This window comes from Ruditapes philippinarum, unplaced genomic scaffold, assembly GCF_026571515.1.
Source record: "Ruditapes philippinarum isolate M1 unplaced genomic scaffold, ASM2657151v2 ctg8696_1_1_1_1, whole genome shotgun sequence".
NCBI lineage: Eukaryota > Metazoa > Mollusca > Bivalvia > Venerida > Veneridae > Ruditapes > Ruditapes philippinarum.
This window is the reverse complement of record NW_026856674.1, coordinates 56470-73409: the sequence shown is the minus strand read 5'-3', so window position 1 is coordinate 73409 and position 16940 is coordinate 56470. Positions and strand designations below refer to the sequence as shown.

The following is a 16940-nucleotide window of genomic DNA, read 5'->3' as shown; positions in this document are numbered from 1 at the left end:
TAAGCTGGTCTAGTTATCGGACTTTCGTATTGTTACGCCTTTTGTAACTCTATTGTATACGTCAACGGGAAGCTCAAATAATTAGCCGTGAAAAAAGTTATTTAACATGCTATATTTATCATTGTAAAATGTAAAATATCAGATAAATGATGGAAAAACATGAAATAGGTTTCGTTATAGATCTTGTAATTAGAACTTGTCACGGGTCGAAATTTTGTCATGGAATTGAGAGCAATTCATGAGTCGAAATCCCGATGTGTTGAAGTTGTTACGCAAGTCCTTCAACTTCGACTTACGGAAGTTCTACTGTATTTTGATTTGTTTGTTTGTTTGTTTCATTTTACGCCTTTTTCAACAGTATTTCAGTCATATAGGCGGGTAGTTACCTAACCATCGTTCCTGAAGAGCTACACCAGTACTAGACTACCAACCTCCGCGCTAAACTGTTTTTTGAAACATGAATTTACAATTTACTTAAATTACTGATAATCTCACCTCTTTCTGTTTGCGTATTGTCTTAGAGAACTCGGTATAGCAGATTCTAGGGTTAAGTTCACATCCCATAAGTGTTGCCCCTTCATAATCCTTGATATATCCTAGATAAGCTGACTTTGGTAGCTTAATGTCCTTGGAGAAACCCTGTCAAAGAAAAAACATATACATGTACATGTAAGTGACTATAGTTTAGTGACTTTATTTTATCAACTTTTACATTTTAAACACATGTAAATCAATACTTCTCCTTCATCTATAGAACTTAACCCGAACATCTATATTACAGGATTTGTCCAGTTTTGAGCGTGGAATTCAATATTAGGGGTTTTATTGGGGGAATACCTTCATTGAAAGAAGTCTTACCTTGTTGATCTCGTGTATCATATTTTATATTAGTTTCCTGTATTTACTCTTATTTCAACACATTTTTTTGGTCATACCTTGGCAGTCAATCCATCTAAGTGGCTTTTCTAGTTAACTAACCAGTAACTACTAAATACTCCACAAGAGAATGATGTGCCAGCTGATTAAGGTTTACACTGGTAGTATGGGCAGAATTTGTTGTGACGAATAGTCTTAATTGTTAACAAGTCACATCAAATTAATAATGAGAAAGTATAGCAATTGCCAGTAATTCTAAATATCAAATTCAAGCAAAAAATGTTTTCAAGCAAGAATACCTGTTTTTTGAAATACCCGATGGCAAACTCGTCAGCAAATGTGAGGAAATGTACAATGTTGTGTTTAATGTGATAATCCTTCAGATGATTCATCAGATGAGTTCCATATCCCTGAAATACAAACCATGTTTGCTGTTATTTACCCATGCAATATTTTTACTCATTATTCACAAATACTGTTACACATTATTCAAGACAATTTCTTCAAAAGATTGTAACCTTTCAACCACACAATAATAAACTAACTGTGTATAACAAGTGTAAAGTCATCAAGCAAGAAAATTCATTTTTATCATAGGACATAAAGTATCCCATGAAAAAGGGTAAAAATATACTAACAAATGGATTTTTTATGTTTATGTTTGTTAATAAAATGCTTATAAAGATCACGTTTTGAATAGGTTTATTTTAATATTTGATTATACACTTAGGATGTATATCTTCTTTGACATTGACACTTTAAGATTAATCAGTGGCTTTTGTGTTTTACCATACCAAGACCCCATAACTATTTGAGATATTAACAGGAATCCAAGAAGAACCACTGGCTATGCATATATAAGATACCAAAAAAAGATTTCCTCGCGCTTTACCTCCAAAAACACCTGCATATAATCGTTCACAAATAGAAAGACAAATCTTTCTAAAATAACGTCTCAAATTTAACACCAGGAAACTAGCAAAATGCCAGTGAAAATTGAAAACTGTCAGTTCTTTTTTTATTTAACTCGAAAGTTGATCCACATGCTGAGTGGATATGATTATGAATATGATTTGATGGTCATCTTTTGAGCATTTTTTTTTTTTAATTTCAATTCCTCTAGATCTTAAAACACATTAAAGGGAGACACAGGCAAAATTTTTGTTTCTTAATTTTGTATTTTTCATTCATTATTCTGTAAATGCCCTCAAAATGAATATATTAGACAGTAAATGGAACAAAACTTTTCTCCATATAAATAATAAAATGGTGGTTTCCTAACTTGACTCGCGTGGGTCAGGTTAGAGCACTATGATTTCGCAATATTTGTCAAAGTGAACTACGTTAAATAACATTTCAAATGAATGACATAGACTTGTTTCAATCATACAATATCCAAAATATCTGTTATTGTAACTTAAACGGTTTGTTCAAGTCACCTGATTTGTTTTAAAACTATTTGGTGATTCTATTGGCGTCTAAATTTTGTTGAACATATATATATAGATATATTTACGTTTCAAACCAAAAATATATAAAATTCAAACAGAAATTCATGCTGAAACTTCAAGAAACGTCATTTTAGCCTGATTTGAGTACATAAGATCATTTTAATATTTTTGTCATTATTTTGCCTGAATATCCCTTTAATACTTTTTCAATGATTAAACAAACTTAAGTTAAATCTAACTTCTTACCTTAACTTGTTCATTAGATGTAACAGCACAGAAAACAATCTCTGTAAACCCTTGTGATGGGAACATTCTAAAGCATATACCACCAATAACGTTATTATCCTTTACCAATGCCAGACACTTGTGTTTCCTGCAATTTAGTCAAGATAAAATAAAACATTTTTATGGACAATGATGTTGTTGTGGCAAAATTAAGTACAAACAAAACTTATCTGTACTAAGAGTTAACTCTGGTTATAGTCAGAACAATCTGTGGGATTCGTTAAAGTGATATTAATAGTGGCTGAATGTGTAAAATTAAAAATCAGTTCATATATTGGCATATAAGTTTTCAATTTTACAAAATAATCTTATAAATATCCTTGGGCATGTATGGGTAATGCTCAATGTATATAAGTAGTTGGGCAGTTTTCAAAGGCTGTTTTACCTTTTCCCTTAAACCATTTCTATTATCAAATATTGGTTAATCACCATTATGAAAGTCATTCTTTTCATCATATCCATATGAAAATGTCATAATATTTGTCTAGAGGAGTCAGGCGATGTTAATGTATGTAATATATCATTTTCCACCCTTACATCACTGGCTATTTTTAGAGTCTACATGTATATCACATCGCAGATTGTGTAACATCACATGTATATATAGATACGATAAAAACATCAAGAATAGTCCAAAAATCTGTAAAACAATCTTTGAAGAGTACAGATATGAATAGGCCTATGCCTCCTTTGTTGTTTTTAAATTCTAAATTTTTATTTACATGCTGCCATGTTGTTCTTCAAATATACAGTATTTATATGTTATCTTTGAAAAACCTTTTTGCTGTTGAATTGACATCAATTCAAGCTTTTAACACTAAAGTCTTAAAAATACTACAACAAAGGATGTGCATGAAAGAATTTATCATTTTTTATCTTATAATTGAGAAATAAGAGAATTCCTCAGATAAAAAAAACATATAACAGGCCTTAAACTGTAGGCAGTGAATGAATCTAAGCATGTGACCAGTGCAGACCAAGATCAGATCTGTGCCATCTGATTATGACCTTCACTGAAAGTATAAATAGTTTTGTCTGCATTGAAATATGGATAAGTCCCTTTTCAACATTTTACAAGAAAAGGGTTAAAGCTGCACACCTCCAGACGAGCAAAAATATTTTAAGAAATTCAATCTTTAGAAAAATGTACGAAGATCTTTAGAAAAGTAAACAGATTCAATATTTAGTTAATTATTTACATGTTATGTGTGATTAATGACTGATTTTGCCCTATCAATCACTATAATTCTGCTGCAATATTAACGCAGTAAGCGGTATCTATGTATATTTTGACTAATTTTTTGGTAATAAACATGGATTGTAAGTGCCATTTGCAATGTGTAAATTACTAACTTTGTTCACTTCACAACATTTTACTTTTAAATACATTTTCAAAATTTTCATGAAAATTAGATTGAATCTGGAGGCATACTGCTTTAAAGTCAAATTAAGCACGAAGATCTTATAATTTTATTTTTTCAACTTACGGGTCAAAAACTAGTCTTGTAATGTATTCTTTCGGCATCCTAGGAAGCTGATGTGAGAAGACATTCTGCATTCCTGTAATAAATTATCTAACTTATAAATCATACGGAAAACAACTTAAAATGGAATACATGCCATTTTCTTCAGATGATCTGCCTCTTGTATGTTCTTCATCCATTAATACAACATCATAAAACACATGTTACCTCTTTTTTACATAATGAAAAAAAAAATGTTCATTCCTGAGCCTTAATGTGCCTTTTTAAAAGGCATGATCAACTTTGTTTTGTGTGTTTTACATCCTTTATTCTTTTTAATTTATAAGTTTTCTTGGGACATGATTTTGTACAGCACTTTCACCATTTCATTCAAGTGTGGGTGGAAAAAAACATCATGATAAAAGCTACTGGTAATTTTACAACAGTCAGTTGAAACAAATGGTCACCATTGACAAGTTATCTCTAAAGTAATTACAAATCATATTACACCTACCTATAAGCCATATTAGGAGTTGCCGACTTGGTTTCCTACTCAGTGAGTTTCCAATCACATGAAATTCTATTACACCTTTTTTCTCTTCATTTCTTGCACTTTCGTCTCTTGATGCATGACTAGGGAAGAGCGAAGACTGAAAATAAAAACAAATACATAAAACACTTGACTTGTTGGAGAAGTGAAAAGATGATAGTATGAAATAAGCTTACATTTTTCAACAGAATTGGATTAATATATGATGTATGTTGAGTTTGAACAAACTTATTCCGTTTTTGTCAAATTTGTTTAACAGGTATAGATGTGTGTGTGATCAATTGATAATATACTCCTATTGTTAAAAAATTATTAGTATATTCTTGGAAACTTAAATGCCTATTATGCCTCAGAAATGCTATCAATTTTAATCCTCAAACACCTTTAATTTTTGGCATCTTGTTACAAATTCCAAAAAAAATATTCATTTGCCATAATTATAGTTGCTTCTTTTGATTTGTTGTCAATTGGTATACTGTAATTTTAATGAATTAGTATTTTGTATGAAAGTCAAAATTCTACTTTGTTTACATTTTGTTACCTTTACGACACATTATTGTACATTCTGCGCTACTTTCTTAAGTTGTTAAACATTTAACATGCTCTAAATAATTTTTAAAAGACATGATTGATATTTCTAAAAGTTTTAATAAATATGGATTTCTAAGGCATAATGTGCCTTTAAGTAACTCACATCTGGGCCAACCATCTCCTCTGGATCATTGATCGTGGCTACAATCTCTTGTATAAGATCCATGGGAACATCTCCGTCAATCTTTGGCTTTTTAACTTCTTCTGGCACTAAAACTTCCTCCAACTTTCTCTTCTCTATCAAGATAAAATAAACCCTATGGTTACATATATGGCATAATTAATCAGCTGCAAAATACATTATCTTTCACAGGGATTTATCAATTTCTATTTTTATCAAAATCTGTGATCAAGTCACACTGCCAGAATAATATTTTCAACAACAAAGTACTGCTTGACATTGTTCTATACTGTTGACTGCCTAATTTCACAATTCTGATATAAAAATCCCTTAAAATTACAATGGACAGTTCCAAATGCAGAGTGGGACAAGTCCATTTAACAAATTCAGAGTGGGACAAGTCCATTTTACAAATTCAGAGTAGGACTAGTCCAGTGTAAAAATTCAGAAGGGTGGAGGTGAACATAGGAATTCAAGTGTTAAATCATATTCCATATAGAGTATATTGAATGAGTTTAAATTTAATAAATTTACTAAATTTATTGAACAAGCTTAATAAAATTATATCATGCGAGCCCGAACTGGAGAGCATAATTTTGTATAATTCAACAAGATCAATAAATTTAGTATTGAATCTACATGAATATATTATTGCGTTTATCACATTTCTAAAATAATAACATGGAAATTGTTAAAAAGAGTCATTTTTCATTGACGCGCCTACAGTAAAACGCTAAAATTAGACCGCTTTTACACTGTATTTGTATGGAAAGCAAAAGTGTCATTACACAAGTGTAATATTATTTTTATTAAAAGGCTTTTTTTACAATCCTGTGCTGCGGTTTATGTGATAATAATTAATTCTAACATTAAATTCTTCTGACCTTTATTCATTTATCAAACAACCATTTTAGTAAATCAATAAAACTTTCACAATATATAAGAAGAGTTAAAATGACATACCACTGTACAAACCTGCCAATGCCTCATTTCTCGACGATCTACGTAAAGCGACAGGTGTACAATTCTTGTCATCTGATTTCTCAGAGCTGGCGACTGAACTGGCATCTACTCAAAACAAGAAAACAAATAAAGAAATGATATTATTTAAGTTCTATATAGTTAAACCCTTGTTTTTTGATGACCTTTTATTTGAAAAATTAGAAATTATCCAAGGTGTAGGCACGGTACTGTTTCTCATCACTATGTATATTAACATAAATTTAAAGGTATTATTTGAAGTTTGTAATTCCAATACCTCCAATTTGCAGAAAAATTTTGGTCCAAATTATACAATTATAACAAAAATTACACTTATCATATGAAGCCCAGTGGATTGGCATCGGCTGAGTTGCTGACTGTTCTGAATGGTGAAAGATTTCCAACAGCCATGCATGAATTTCACACAAGTATGATACTTGCACACTTCGTGTTTAACATTCTGTTTAATAATTGATTAGATAAAAAGTGTTCAAAATATTGTTTTAAATTTAAATATGAAGAAATAAAATCAAATAAGCAAAAGCTACAATGTATTTGTATATAAGAAGACATGTTAAACTTGAAATTTGTAGTTTCAGGTTACAATCATTCAACATATTTCATTTCATATCGTATTATTATCCTATACTAGTGTTAGTGTAACAGATTTGCCCTTTATTAAATTAAACATTGCATTAACAGTAATATAGGTTCTTAAAAACATAATTGAGCCACGCCATGACAAAACCAACATAATGGGTTTGCGACCAGCATGGATCCAGTCCAGCCTGCGCATCCGTGCTGTCTGATCAGGATCCATGCTGTTCGCTATCAGTTTCTCTACTTGTTAAAAGGTTCAAAAGCGAGCAGCATGGATCCTGATCAGACAGCATGGATGCACAGGCTGGTCTGGATCCATGCTGGTGGCAAACCCATTATGTTGATTTTGTCGTGACACAGCTCATTTCAGTTTGGCTTGTACTTACCTGAATTAGCACCTGTGTTATTAACATTGGCCTGAGAAAACTCGGTATCCCAGATAGGCGAACCATCACCGTACACTTCCTCTTCTAACATGGTTAGAAACCTGGAAGTAATATTGAATACCTGATTCTACAATAAGGTAATGTAGCTTCCACAAACATAAATACTCAAAACAATAATCTTATTTATTTACTGATAATTAAGAATCTATTGCTTGAATATTTACCAGATTGGGTTTGAATTCCCAAAGTTCTTGGCATGCACATATCTTTACCTTAGTAAATGCAGTAACTGGTTAACTCTTATTAAACTATATAAGGAGTGAAACGGTTACTGCACTTAGGTGACAATATGGTATATCAGAATAAGAAACAACACAGATTTTTTCTTAATATTAATATAATGTATTAATAAGATAAATCATTTTAGCAGCTTCAATCATTTCAAGACTTGTCTCTAAATGAAAATGATTTTCCATAGATACTGAATCTAAATTCTAAAGCAAATTTATTTGCAAATGACAATGAATGGGGGGAAGGTAGGGAGGGGTAGATAATGAAACATTGTAATTTTATTGAAAATTGAATGGGAAAGGGGGGATTAAAGGTGGGGGATGGGGTGAATAATGAAATACTGTATTATTTCACCTTGGAAAATGTGTTAAAACCAGCGTTCTTTTTTCAACAGGCATCCTATCCTTCTCGGCACGAAATTTCTCCAATAGTTGTCTCCTCATTGTCTGGAATACAGACTGTAACAAAGTTCTACCAAATATCAGAGTTGTCTCGTAACGTGGAAGAGTATCGCAAAATGCCGGAACATGGCAGTAACATAACCATCTGTAAACAAAAAACACAGCTTTTAAGTGTTTGTTAAAATTGCATCTATTAAAGCTACACACCTGCGACTTTTTTGTAAATTTGTTTTTGTACATTATCTGATATCATAAAGTTGGGAATCTGAAAATTCAAAGAAAAGATTATTAATTGTTTACAAAGTATACACATAAAAGACACTGACTCATCAAAAGTTTTTCTCAAAATATTTAGATTGCGGGACTTGTTCTGTGATTTTCAAAGTAAATATACGACATATTTGAAACATTCTGTAGAGTGAAATACAAAAAAATCAACACCCTTATACAAATTTATGAAAAATTGAAAGTAACTGATAAAACATAAAACGTACAGATAAACTGCATGATTAATTTACTAACCCTTACCATGCTATATATCTTACATGGATTTAACTATCATTCAATCTGAACAAGACCATTTGCCAAGTTTAGGCAATATTTACAAAATCTACTGATTAAATAGCAAACAGTGCAGACCATGATTAGATCAGATGGCACAGATGTGTCTGCCTATCTTAGACTGCACTGGTCGCAAGGGTTGATTCTGTTACTGTCAACCGGCTAAATGATCATATATACCTTGTGTAGTTCACTTTATATGTAGCAATATCATCGGTGCCGGAGTGTGTTTGTCGACTAGTCGGTGTTTCTAGCTTCCAGTGATTGAGGCAGTGTAGAAACATTTTGGCTAAATCATACATTGTTTGCCAATCTCTCTGTGCAAGGTGACCAAATTTATACAACACAAAATTCGTCACACCCTAAAGTGAGAAAATATTGAATAAATTGTATTAATAAGACAGTGATGGTAATTATATATGTATATGAAACAAATCATTAAAGACAGGGCTTGTTTCACGTGTTGGGGAAACCAGCCTACCCTTAATTTTTTGGGGCAATTATATGGTATATTTGCAAAAGAAAATACTCAATATTAATTCATTTTTTGGGGAAAACTGCATGATTTTAAAGAATTTTTCTTTAGGGAAGCCGTCCTTTAAACAGCCCCTGCTATAAAAGGAAAAAAATCCCTAAAAAACAAATATAAAATGAAATTTTGATTGTAATAAATATAGTGTTTTCAGCAAAAGCTTTCTAAACACATGGTCTATGAAAAGTGAACGATCTAATCAATGATTTTCTTACATTTTTTTTTTTTTGGGGGGGGGGGGGGGAGGTCTAAGCCTCTTGATTTTGGGAAGAATTATCACTAAAATTGTTGGAAGTACAAAAAGCTGGAGTAAGTTCAGATTTTTGGGAAAACTGCATGATATTAAGAAACTTGGGAAGAGGCCTGATATAGTCCTCTGCTATATTATATTACTAATAGTCTATATAAGGGGAAAATATCACTTTAAGTGCGGAGTGTGCAGTAAATACATCACAACTTTTAATTTTATGTAAATATTAGTAAAATGAAAATCATTTCCTTTAATAATTTAAATATATGCTGTTTGTTTACCTTAGCAATACTTGGTTTCTCGAATGGTGGACTCCCTAGGGGGCCTTCTATGGTGGGATTGCTCATGTTTAGAATACACTTCCGCAACAGCTGAAAACAACAAAATCTAAGTACAGTGGAGCTATAAAAATTAGGTGACTCAATGTAAAAATCACACTTTCAGTCAACTGCAAATTGTGTCATAATTATGTTACACCTGCAGGAACATGGCTTAAAAGATTTGTGTATGGTTCTGAACTTTGAACAAGAGGGCCATGATGGCCCTGAGGTTGCTCACCTGTATATAGGGACCCCCCCCCCCCCGGCAGGGCCAATTTTAACCCAAGGGCTTTTATTTGAAAAAACTTGATAGACACCCATAAGAAGATGTTTCATGCTAAACATCTAAGCTCTAGCTCATTGGGTTTTTAAAAAAAAGGTTTTTTAAGTTTTTACTATACACATATAGTTAAAAACAATGACACCCTGGCGCGGGGCCAGTTTTGACACCAGGGCTTTTATTTGAACAAACTTGGTAGACACTCATATGAAGATGTTTCATGTTAAATATCTTAGCTCTTAGTCTAGCTCTTTGGGTTCTTTAAAAGAAAATTTTTTTAGTTTTTACTATATGCATATAGGGAAAATCAATGACCCCCTGGGACGGGGCCAATTTTGACCCCTTGGCCTTTATTTGAACAAACTTTGTAGACACTCACTAGAAGATGTTTCATGCTAAATATCTAAACTCTAGCTATTTGGGTTTTTTCAAAGAAGATTTTTTAAGTTTTTGATATACACATATAAGGAAAATCAATGACCCCCGTGGCGGGCCAATTTTGACCCCAGGGCTTTTATTTGAACAAACTTGGTAGACACCCATTAGAACATGTTTCATGCTAAATATATTAGCTCTAACTCTTTGAGTTCTTTAAAAGAAGATTTTTTAAGTTTTTACTATACAGTCGAGACTGTCATATGTGACTTTCCAAGGGATCTTCAGAAAAAGGTCACATATGACAGGGAGTCTCTTAATACAGTCTCAAAAAAAATTAAATTTAAGTATCATCTAGCTGTCGACTTAAAGATCCTTTATGTTTTGTGAGAGTGTATACAACACTTGCAAAAAAAATATATATGGATATAATTATGCAAATAAATCAACTTTCAAACATCAAAGAATATGTAAAATGTGTACTGAAAATATTTGTGCACATTATATTTAATCAATAAATTATATGCATTGATTACTTATTGGAAAATTTAACTTAGAATTCATAAAAATAAAGTTCTAATTACCTCCCTTTAATGGCCTTTATTTATATTTAATGTTAAATTGGGTGATATCTTTATAAATAATGCTTATTTGAACTTACAATATTGACAAATCTTAATTTGAGCATCATATTTATGAAATAAAACCATGAAAAATTGTGTTACAGGATCATTCAACATATCCATATCCAAAGCTTTTTCTGGTTTAGTATGAATATTTTTTCCGTATTAATTATGCAGTCATAGAAAGGTAAATAAAAAAATATGCTGCCTAAAAAATCTTCCGTGGGCACTCTATAATTAAAAAAAAATCTAACGCAAGTCTTAACCAGTTTACACAGGCCATAATGTACATTACACATACATCGATTGCGTCATGCTTCCAATAAACAGACGCTACTTCACTTGATACCTGCATTTATACATGTCAACTGTGTAATTAAGATAGAGGTGTGTAGACTTTGTTTGCTACTGGATTATAATTGGACTTAATTATTTTGGCTCTCTGGGTGTTATAATAGGTATTATTTATCTGATTTAACGGACAATTAAAAGGTGTGAAAGTCGTTTAAATCAGACCAAACATTGCATTGGGACCTGACAATTAGGGTCGCTTGTCACATATGACAGGGAGTCGTTTAATTTAGACCATTTATATAGGAAAATACGTTGGGAGTACTGAAACAAGGTCGGATAAGACAGGGAGTCGTTTAAATCAGGGGGTCGCTAAGGCAGTCTCAACTGTATGTGTTTACGGCCGGCCGGACGAAAAGCGATCACAAAAGCTCACCCTGTCACTTTGTGACAGATGAGCTAATAAAAACTCAATCACAATTATGCTATAATTCTTAAAAATTTGTTTAAATAGGGTCCAGACAATTTGATCTTAGTGACAGTAGATATTTACTGTTAGACTAGTACAGGTCTAACTTCAGCAAAGTTTTCTAGACAAGAACATCAAATTTGTGAAAATTTAATAAACCAGAGCTGTCAGTTAGGCAGCATGTCAGACTATTCTCAGTGCTTGATCGTAAAATAAGAGCCTGGATAATGTTGGACTTTTCAAATAAAAAATTTATATTAAAAAAGGGCCAGAATTCTGTCAAAATCCGTGTAAGAATTATGGACCTTGGACACTGACTCAAATAAATGTGTGAAGTTTCAACCAATTCCCTTCCCCAGTTTTGGAGATCCAAACCTGCATCCAAAAACTTAACCAAAGTGTGACACTGACACCTGGGTGATTACAACAGCTCTCCCTATTCCTTCAAATATCGAGCTAATAATTGGTTTCACATCAAATATAAATTATAGACTTAAATTTGTTCAATGCTGAACATGTCTATAAACAATTAACTATACTTTAAATATACCTTAAACAGATAAAAATAGACTTGTTTTGTTTCCGCATCTTCTTCCTTATGAACACACATAAATAAATTCTCAACATCCACAACAATCCTTAACAATCTGTTTAACTCTTCTTCAGCTGTTGATTCCAAGTGTGAAACATGTGCATCTGAAATACAATAGACTTTACTTTTTATTTTTCCGATTATTAGAATTTACAATAGACTAATTATCCTGGAACTTTAACATGTTCTTAAATTAAGACTACACATACTGTTTTAAAATCGATTAAAATCTGTATTTACAAATAGATTCTGTCATTGAAGAAAAGTAATTTTATTAGGAGTATAAACAGATATAAAATTTACCGAGAGTATGGGAACAGCTCCTACAAGGGTCTGTAAGGTTTGCCAGTGCAGACTTCCCGAAATACGTCGGTCCGACGGACATGTCCGATAAATTTTGATCAGGTCCGACAATTTTTTATTCCGGATCGGTCCGACTGTCCGGCTTTTATCCAAGCCGCATGTATACAAAATGGCGTCGCTAAAGGTGCCAAACCTCGGAAAAAACAAAAATCTACGTCAGAAGAGTGCGCAGAACAGCAATAAAAGGATGAAAAGAATAGACCTGAGACAAAATTTAATGAAAAATGGAAGCAGAACCATGAATCATTGGTGTATGACAGGGAGGAGATGAAAATGCCCTGTACGGATTGTGCCGATTTTTACGGCAAAAAAATAAAAAACAAAAAGTGTCTTAGAAATACAAACACAAGTTTTTCGTTGATTTTGATCCGACAGATCTATTTGTTTGGTCCGACAGATTTTGTATCGGTCCGACAGATTTTCATGGTTTGTCAGACCGAATGTCTGACAGTTTTTTTCAACTTTCGGGAAGTCTGCAGTGGTTGGGATACATCCACTCTTGGAGGAGTAGGTGGGGGGTTTGGATTCTTCCAACCATTGCACTTACATCCCTCGGTCTGTTTAAAAGCAAAAAGTAATTAATAAGGTTAAAATGTAAATTCTAAATTGTATATAAAAATGCAGAAACAAACTTGTATTAATTATATCATTCAAAGGGAAACAAACAATTAATATCTTACTATTGTAGTTAAACCAGGGATACTTTTAAACCTCAAGAATTCTTAATTGTGATTAAAAGTCTTTCCGACCACAAAATAATTAAATAATAAAATATCACAAAATTAAGAATTTACAACAACAGTTACAGTAGAGTGATAATTTTACATTTTAATCAGGGTCTTTCAAATTTCTATTTGAAAGACCCTGATTTAATATAATCAACAGGCTGGTGAAATTGCCAGATCGGGCTTAAAATGAAAAAGTGTAATTTCTCAAAAACAGTCAAAGATATTGCTCTTAAACTTGTGATATATCTTAGGCATTATAATTAGATAGACATAAACAAACGTTACATTTTTTATTACGAGTAATACGGATTTCACATCACTTTTTTTCATTTTTATATGGTCCAATTTTTTTAAGACCATAAACACATCTTTTGCATTTGCCTTTTTCCTAAAATCTGGATTATTTTGCATCCTGGGTATCTCTTCTAATGCGCCAGCACCTTAAATTTCTGTATTGTATGCTGTATTTTTAATTGCATAACAATTGTTGACCACACTCAACCACAGGGGTTACATGTTTTTGCTAAAAAAAATTTACACAGATTAGAACTGCCATAATTTACATGATGGCGCATTCAAATGAATATATCTGATCATATAAAACTCAAAATTCAATTGGAATTCATTTTAAAAAGTCATGTTCTTGGACTTTGAAAATTTTAGCTGCTTTAAATCCAACAAAGGCAAAATATTCTTGTGTAATAACTAAAATTCATTTAATTTTAGTTCTTATACATCACAAATTAGGTAGGAAATAATATGCTTTAAAAAGGTAAAATTAACTTTGATACTTTCCAAGAAATGTGCAATTTTCATTTTAAGCCCGATCTGGCAATTTCACCAGCCTGATTAATAGGAATTCCTAATTAATGTCAATCACTTAGTATTTGATTATAAACTGTCTACGCATTTAAAGAATTATTTCTTCAATCAAAATTATTATAGATTCAATATAATATCACAATTCAAGAAAAAAGAAATTCTCATGGGTCGAATACCTTGCAGGACGAATAAACAGCTAGTTTTTCAAGTTTCTTTGTTCGAGGATAGCTCCGTACCAATGCTTTCTTTTGAGCAATTCTTTGTAAATTATTTGGTCTACTCATTTCACCCGTTGTGTTTGCTTGAGTTGGGGTAATCTTTGGGACCGGTGTCCCATTTTGCAAATTTGGAAGCGACTTTTCTTCGTCAGCCATTGTTGTTGTGTGACACTAAATTCCGTTTCATAAATTGAGTGTGATATTTCCCGTAACTCGGGACTTAATCCGTGAACTGAAACGTCATCTAGCATAGTCCTGTACCTTATTATACGCTTAATTAAATCTAATGTACTATATAAATTTGAAGACTATGAAATGTATATTATCTTTAATGTTAACAGAAAGGAATGGAACAGTACATGAGTATGTGGCCAATAACATTGCATATAGCCTAAGAAGTCTACAGAAAACCCCAACCCCTTGATTAAGACTAGCAATGGACAAGAAAGAGAATGAATAAGAAAAGGTCGGACTTCAGATGCTAAATGAGACTCTTTGGAAAGGATCGATCATTTCATGTAAGGCTAAACATTCGTCATGTTCGAATATAATTAATATACGTAATTATTCTTTTACTTTGATCGATGATCACTCGCTGTAATACTGAAAGTACTGACTGTCCTTAATGCACGTTTATTACACTTTTAAAGTTCTTAAAGATTTAGGTAATTTGAAGCATACTTATATGACTTCACTCCCAGCAGCGATAGCCATTCAAAAGCGTATTCTTGCTTAAACTGTAGCTTATTTACAAAGCCAAGGATAAAACACAGAGAATGTTTTAAAATCTAACTTCTTATCTATTAACAGGAGCTGTCTGTAGGAGAGAGTGTTCGACTATTCTCAATGCTAAATAGTAAAAGAAGCGCCTGGGTAATGTAGAATTTTCTAAGTTCGTAAAAGGGCCATATATAGTTCTGTCAAAATCCAAAAGTGTTACGGGCCTTTGATAGCACAATAGCCCTTCCCCCCCCCATAATATTCTTCGAATAGTCGAGCTCAAACAAGATATTTAGTCGATCTTAAATCTTAACAGGCGACCATTAAAATGTCTGAACCAGGACACCATAGAAATGTCGGGAGTGTGTGTGTGTGTGGGGGGGGGGGACTTGATTGCACAACCATGGGTATCGAAAAATGAATCAAATTATTGTACATCAATTTTCAGGAACAAAGCTTTTGTCTATCAAATGATCTGTGTGCTCAAACAGCTCCAGGTGAAATTATATAATTCAGTATTATCTAAATATATTTATTCTTTATATTTATTCTCTCTCCTTTATAATGTTTTGCACAACTTAAAGTTAAATTATGAAGGTTAAGCAATATTGAATGTATTTGATTTTTAACTATCATTGAACAGATTGACTATATAATTATAGAGTTGTCCATTTTATTTCGTTTGAAACTCTGAATTACATTCGCCACATTTTTAACAATTATATTTTCTTGCTCATTTATCACCCTTATCACGACTGTGTTGTCTTATATTTAACATATTCATTGCAAATGTTTGTATAACTAAATGTTCTCAAATAGCATTGTGTGAATGAAATACACGGGGAATTAAAATCCAGCTCGTTGTAAAAAAAACATACAAACAAAAGTTAGAAAATAATAATAAAAAAAAGAAATCAAAAGATGCCTTTTACAGGATTCGAACCAGGGTATTTATACTCACAGACGCTATTATGCTAAAAGCATAAAATTGAGTGGTTGATTGGTGGTAAAAGATTTAGGAGATAAATAGTATACTCTTATCGACATCCCTATTTGTCAATATAACTGTAAACACATAATGAAAGGAATAGCGAATTTGAGCTGTACGTTTGAATAATATTCTATACTTCCTACATAGAGACATCATGTGGTAGCATATGTTCAATAAACGTTTTGTACAATGACAGCAAATGCGCTTAAATAAACAAATAACTCTAAGTGGTTATCGAAGAAGCGCCGCCAAAGAATTTACAAAATTTAAACAAATTTTCTTAACTGAAAAAAGGGTCAGTTTAAAAGAACAAGACTGTAGGATTTTAAAATATCAGAGTTTGTCACATACCCGTGCCCGTAAAAATGGTATTGCGCACTTGTACATATATTTTGACGTGACGACATTTGCGTTGTAAAGACGCGCTAAATGTAGCGTTACACCATTTTAAGCGCGTCAATGAAAACATGATTCTTTTTCAGTTTGAACAGTTTCATTTTTGGCATGTGATAAATAGAATATTATATTCGTGAAGGTTCATAACTGAATTTATTGAACTCGTTGAATAAAATGATATTATTCTCACCAGAGGCTCGCATTAATTATATGATTTTATTCAAAATATTCAAGAAATTTAGTAGCGAACTTACACTCATTCAATATTTTCTATATATGAATCTCGGGGCATTGCACGGGTATGTATCTAAATTGTTGTATAGCAAAGTGGTAAATTCTAAGAGAATGAAAGATCAGGAAAAAAGACACACAAAAATACAAAGAAATAAAAAAAAACAAGAAAGAAAGAAAGC

The 16940-nt window shown here is 32.1% G+C and overlaps 1 protein-coding gene across 1 annotated transcript; it reads right to left on the bottom strand.

Moving 5' to 3' along the window:
• Positions 1 to 495: 495 nt before the first annotated feature.
• On the bottom strand, positions 496 to 14610 carry LOC132747283 (histone acetyltransferase KAT2B-like; the record flags this gene model as incomplete). Its single annotated transcript, XM_060736610.1, has 15 exons — positions 14379 to 14610; positions 13134 to 13209; positions 12593 to 12640; positions 12248 to 12393; positions 9621 to 9710; positions 8738 to 8919; positions 7950 to 8141; positions 7305 to 7405; positions 6301 to 6405; positions 5320 to 5453; positions 4590 to 4725; positions 4100 to 4172; positions 2574 to 2700; positions 1176 to 1286; positions 496 to 639 (listed from the first exon to the last, which is right to left on the bottom strand). Coding segments are annotated over exons 1-15 (1863 nt in total), but the record flags the coding sequence as incomplete, so codon positions are not given.
• Positions 14611 to 16940: the final 2330 nt, after the last annotated feature.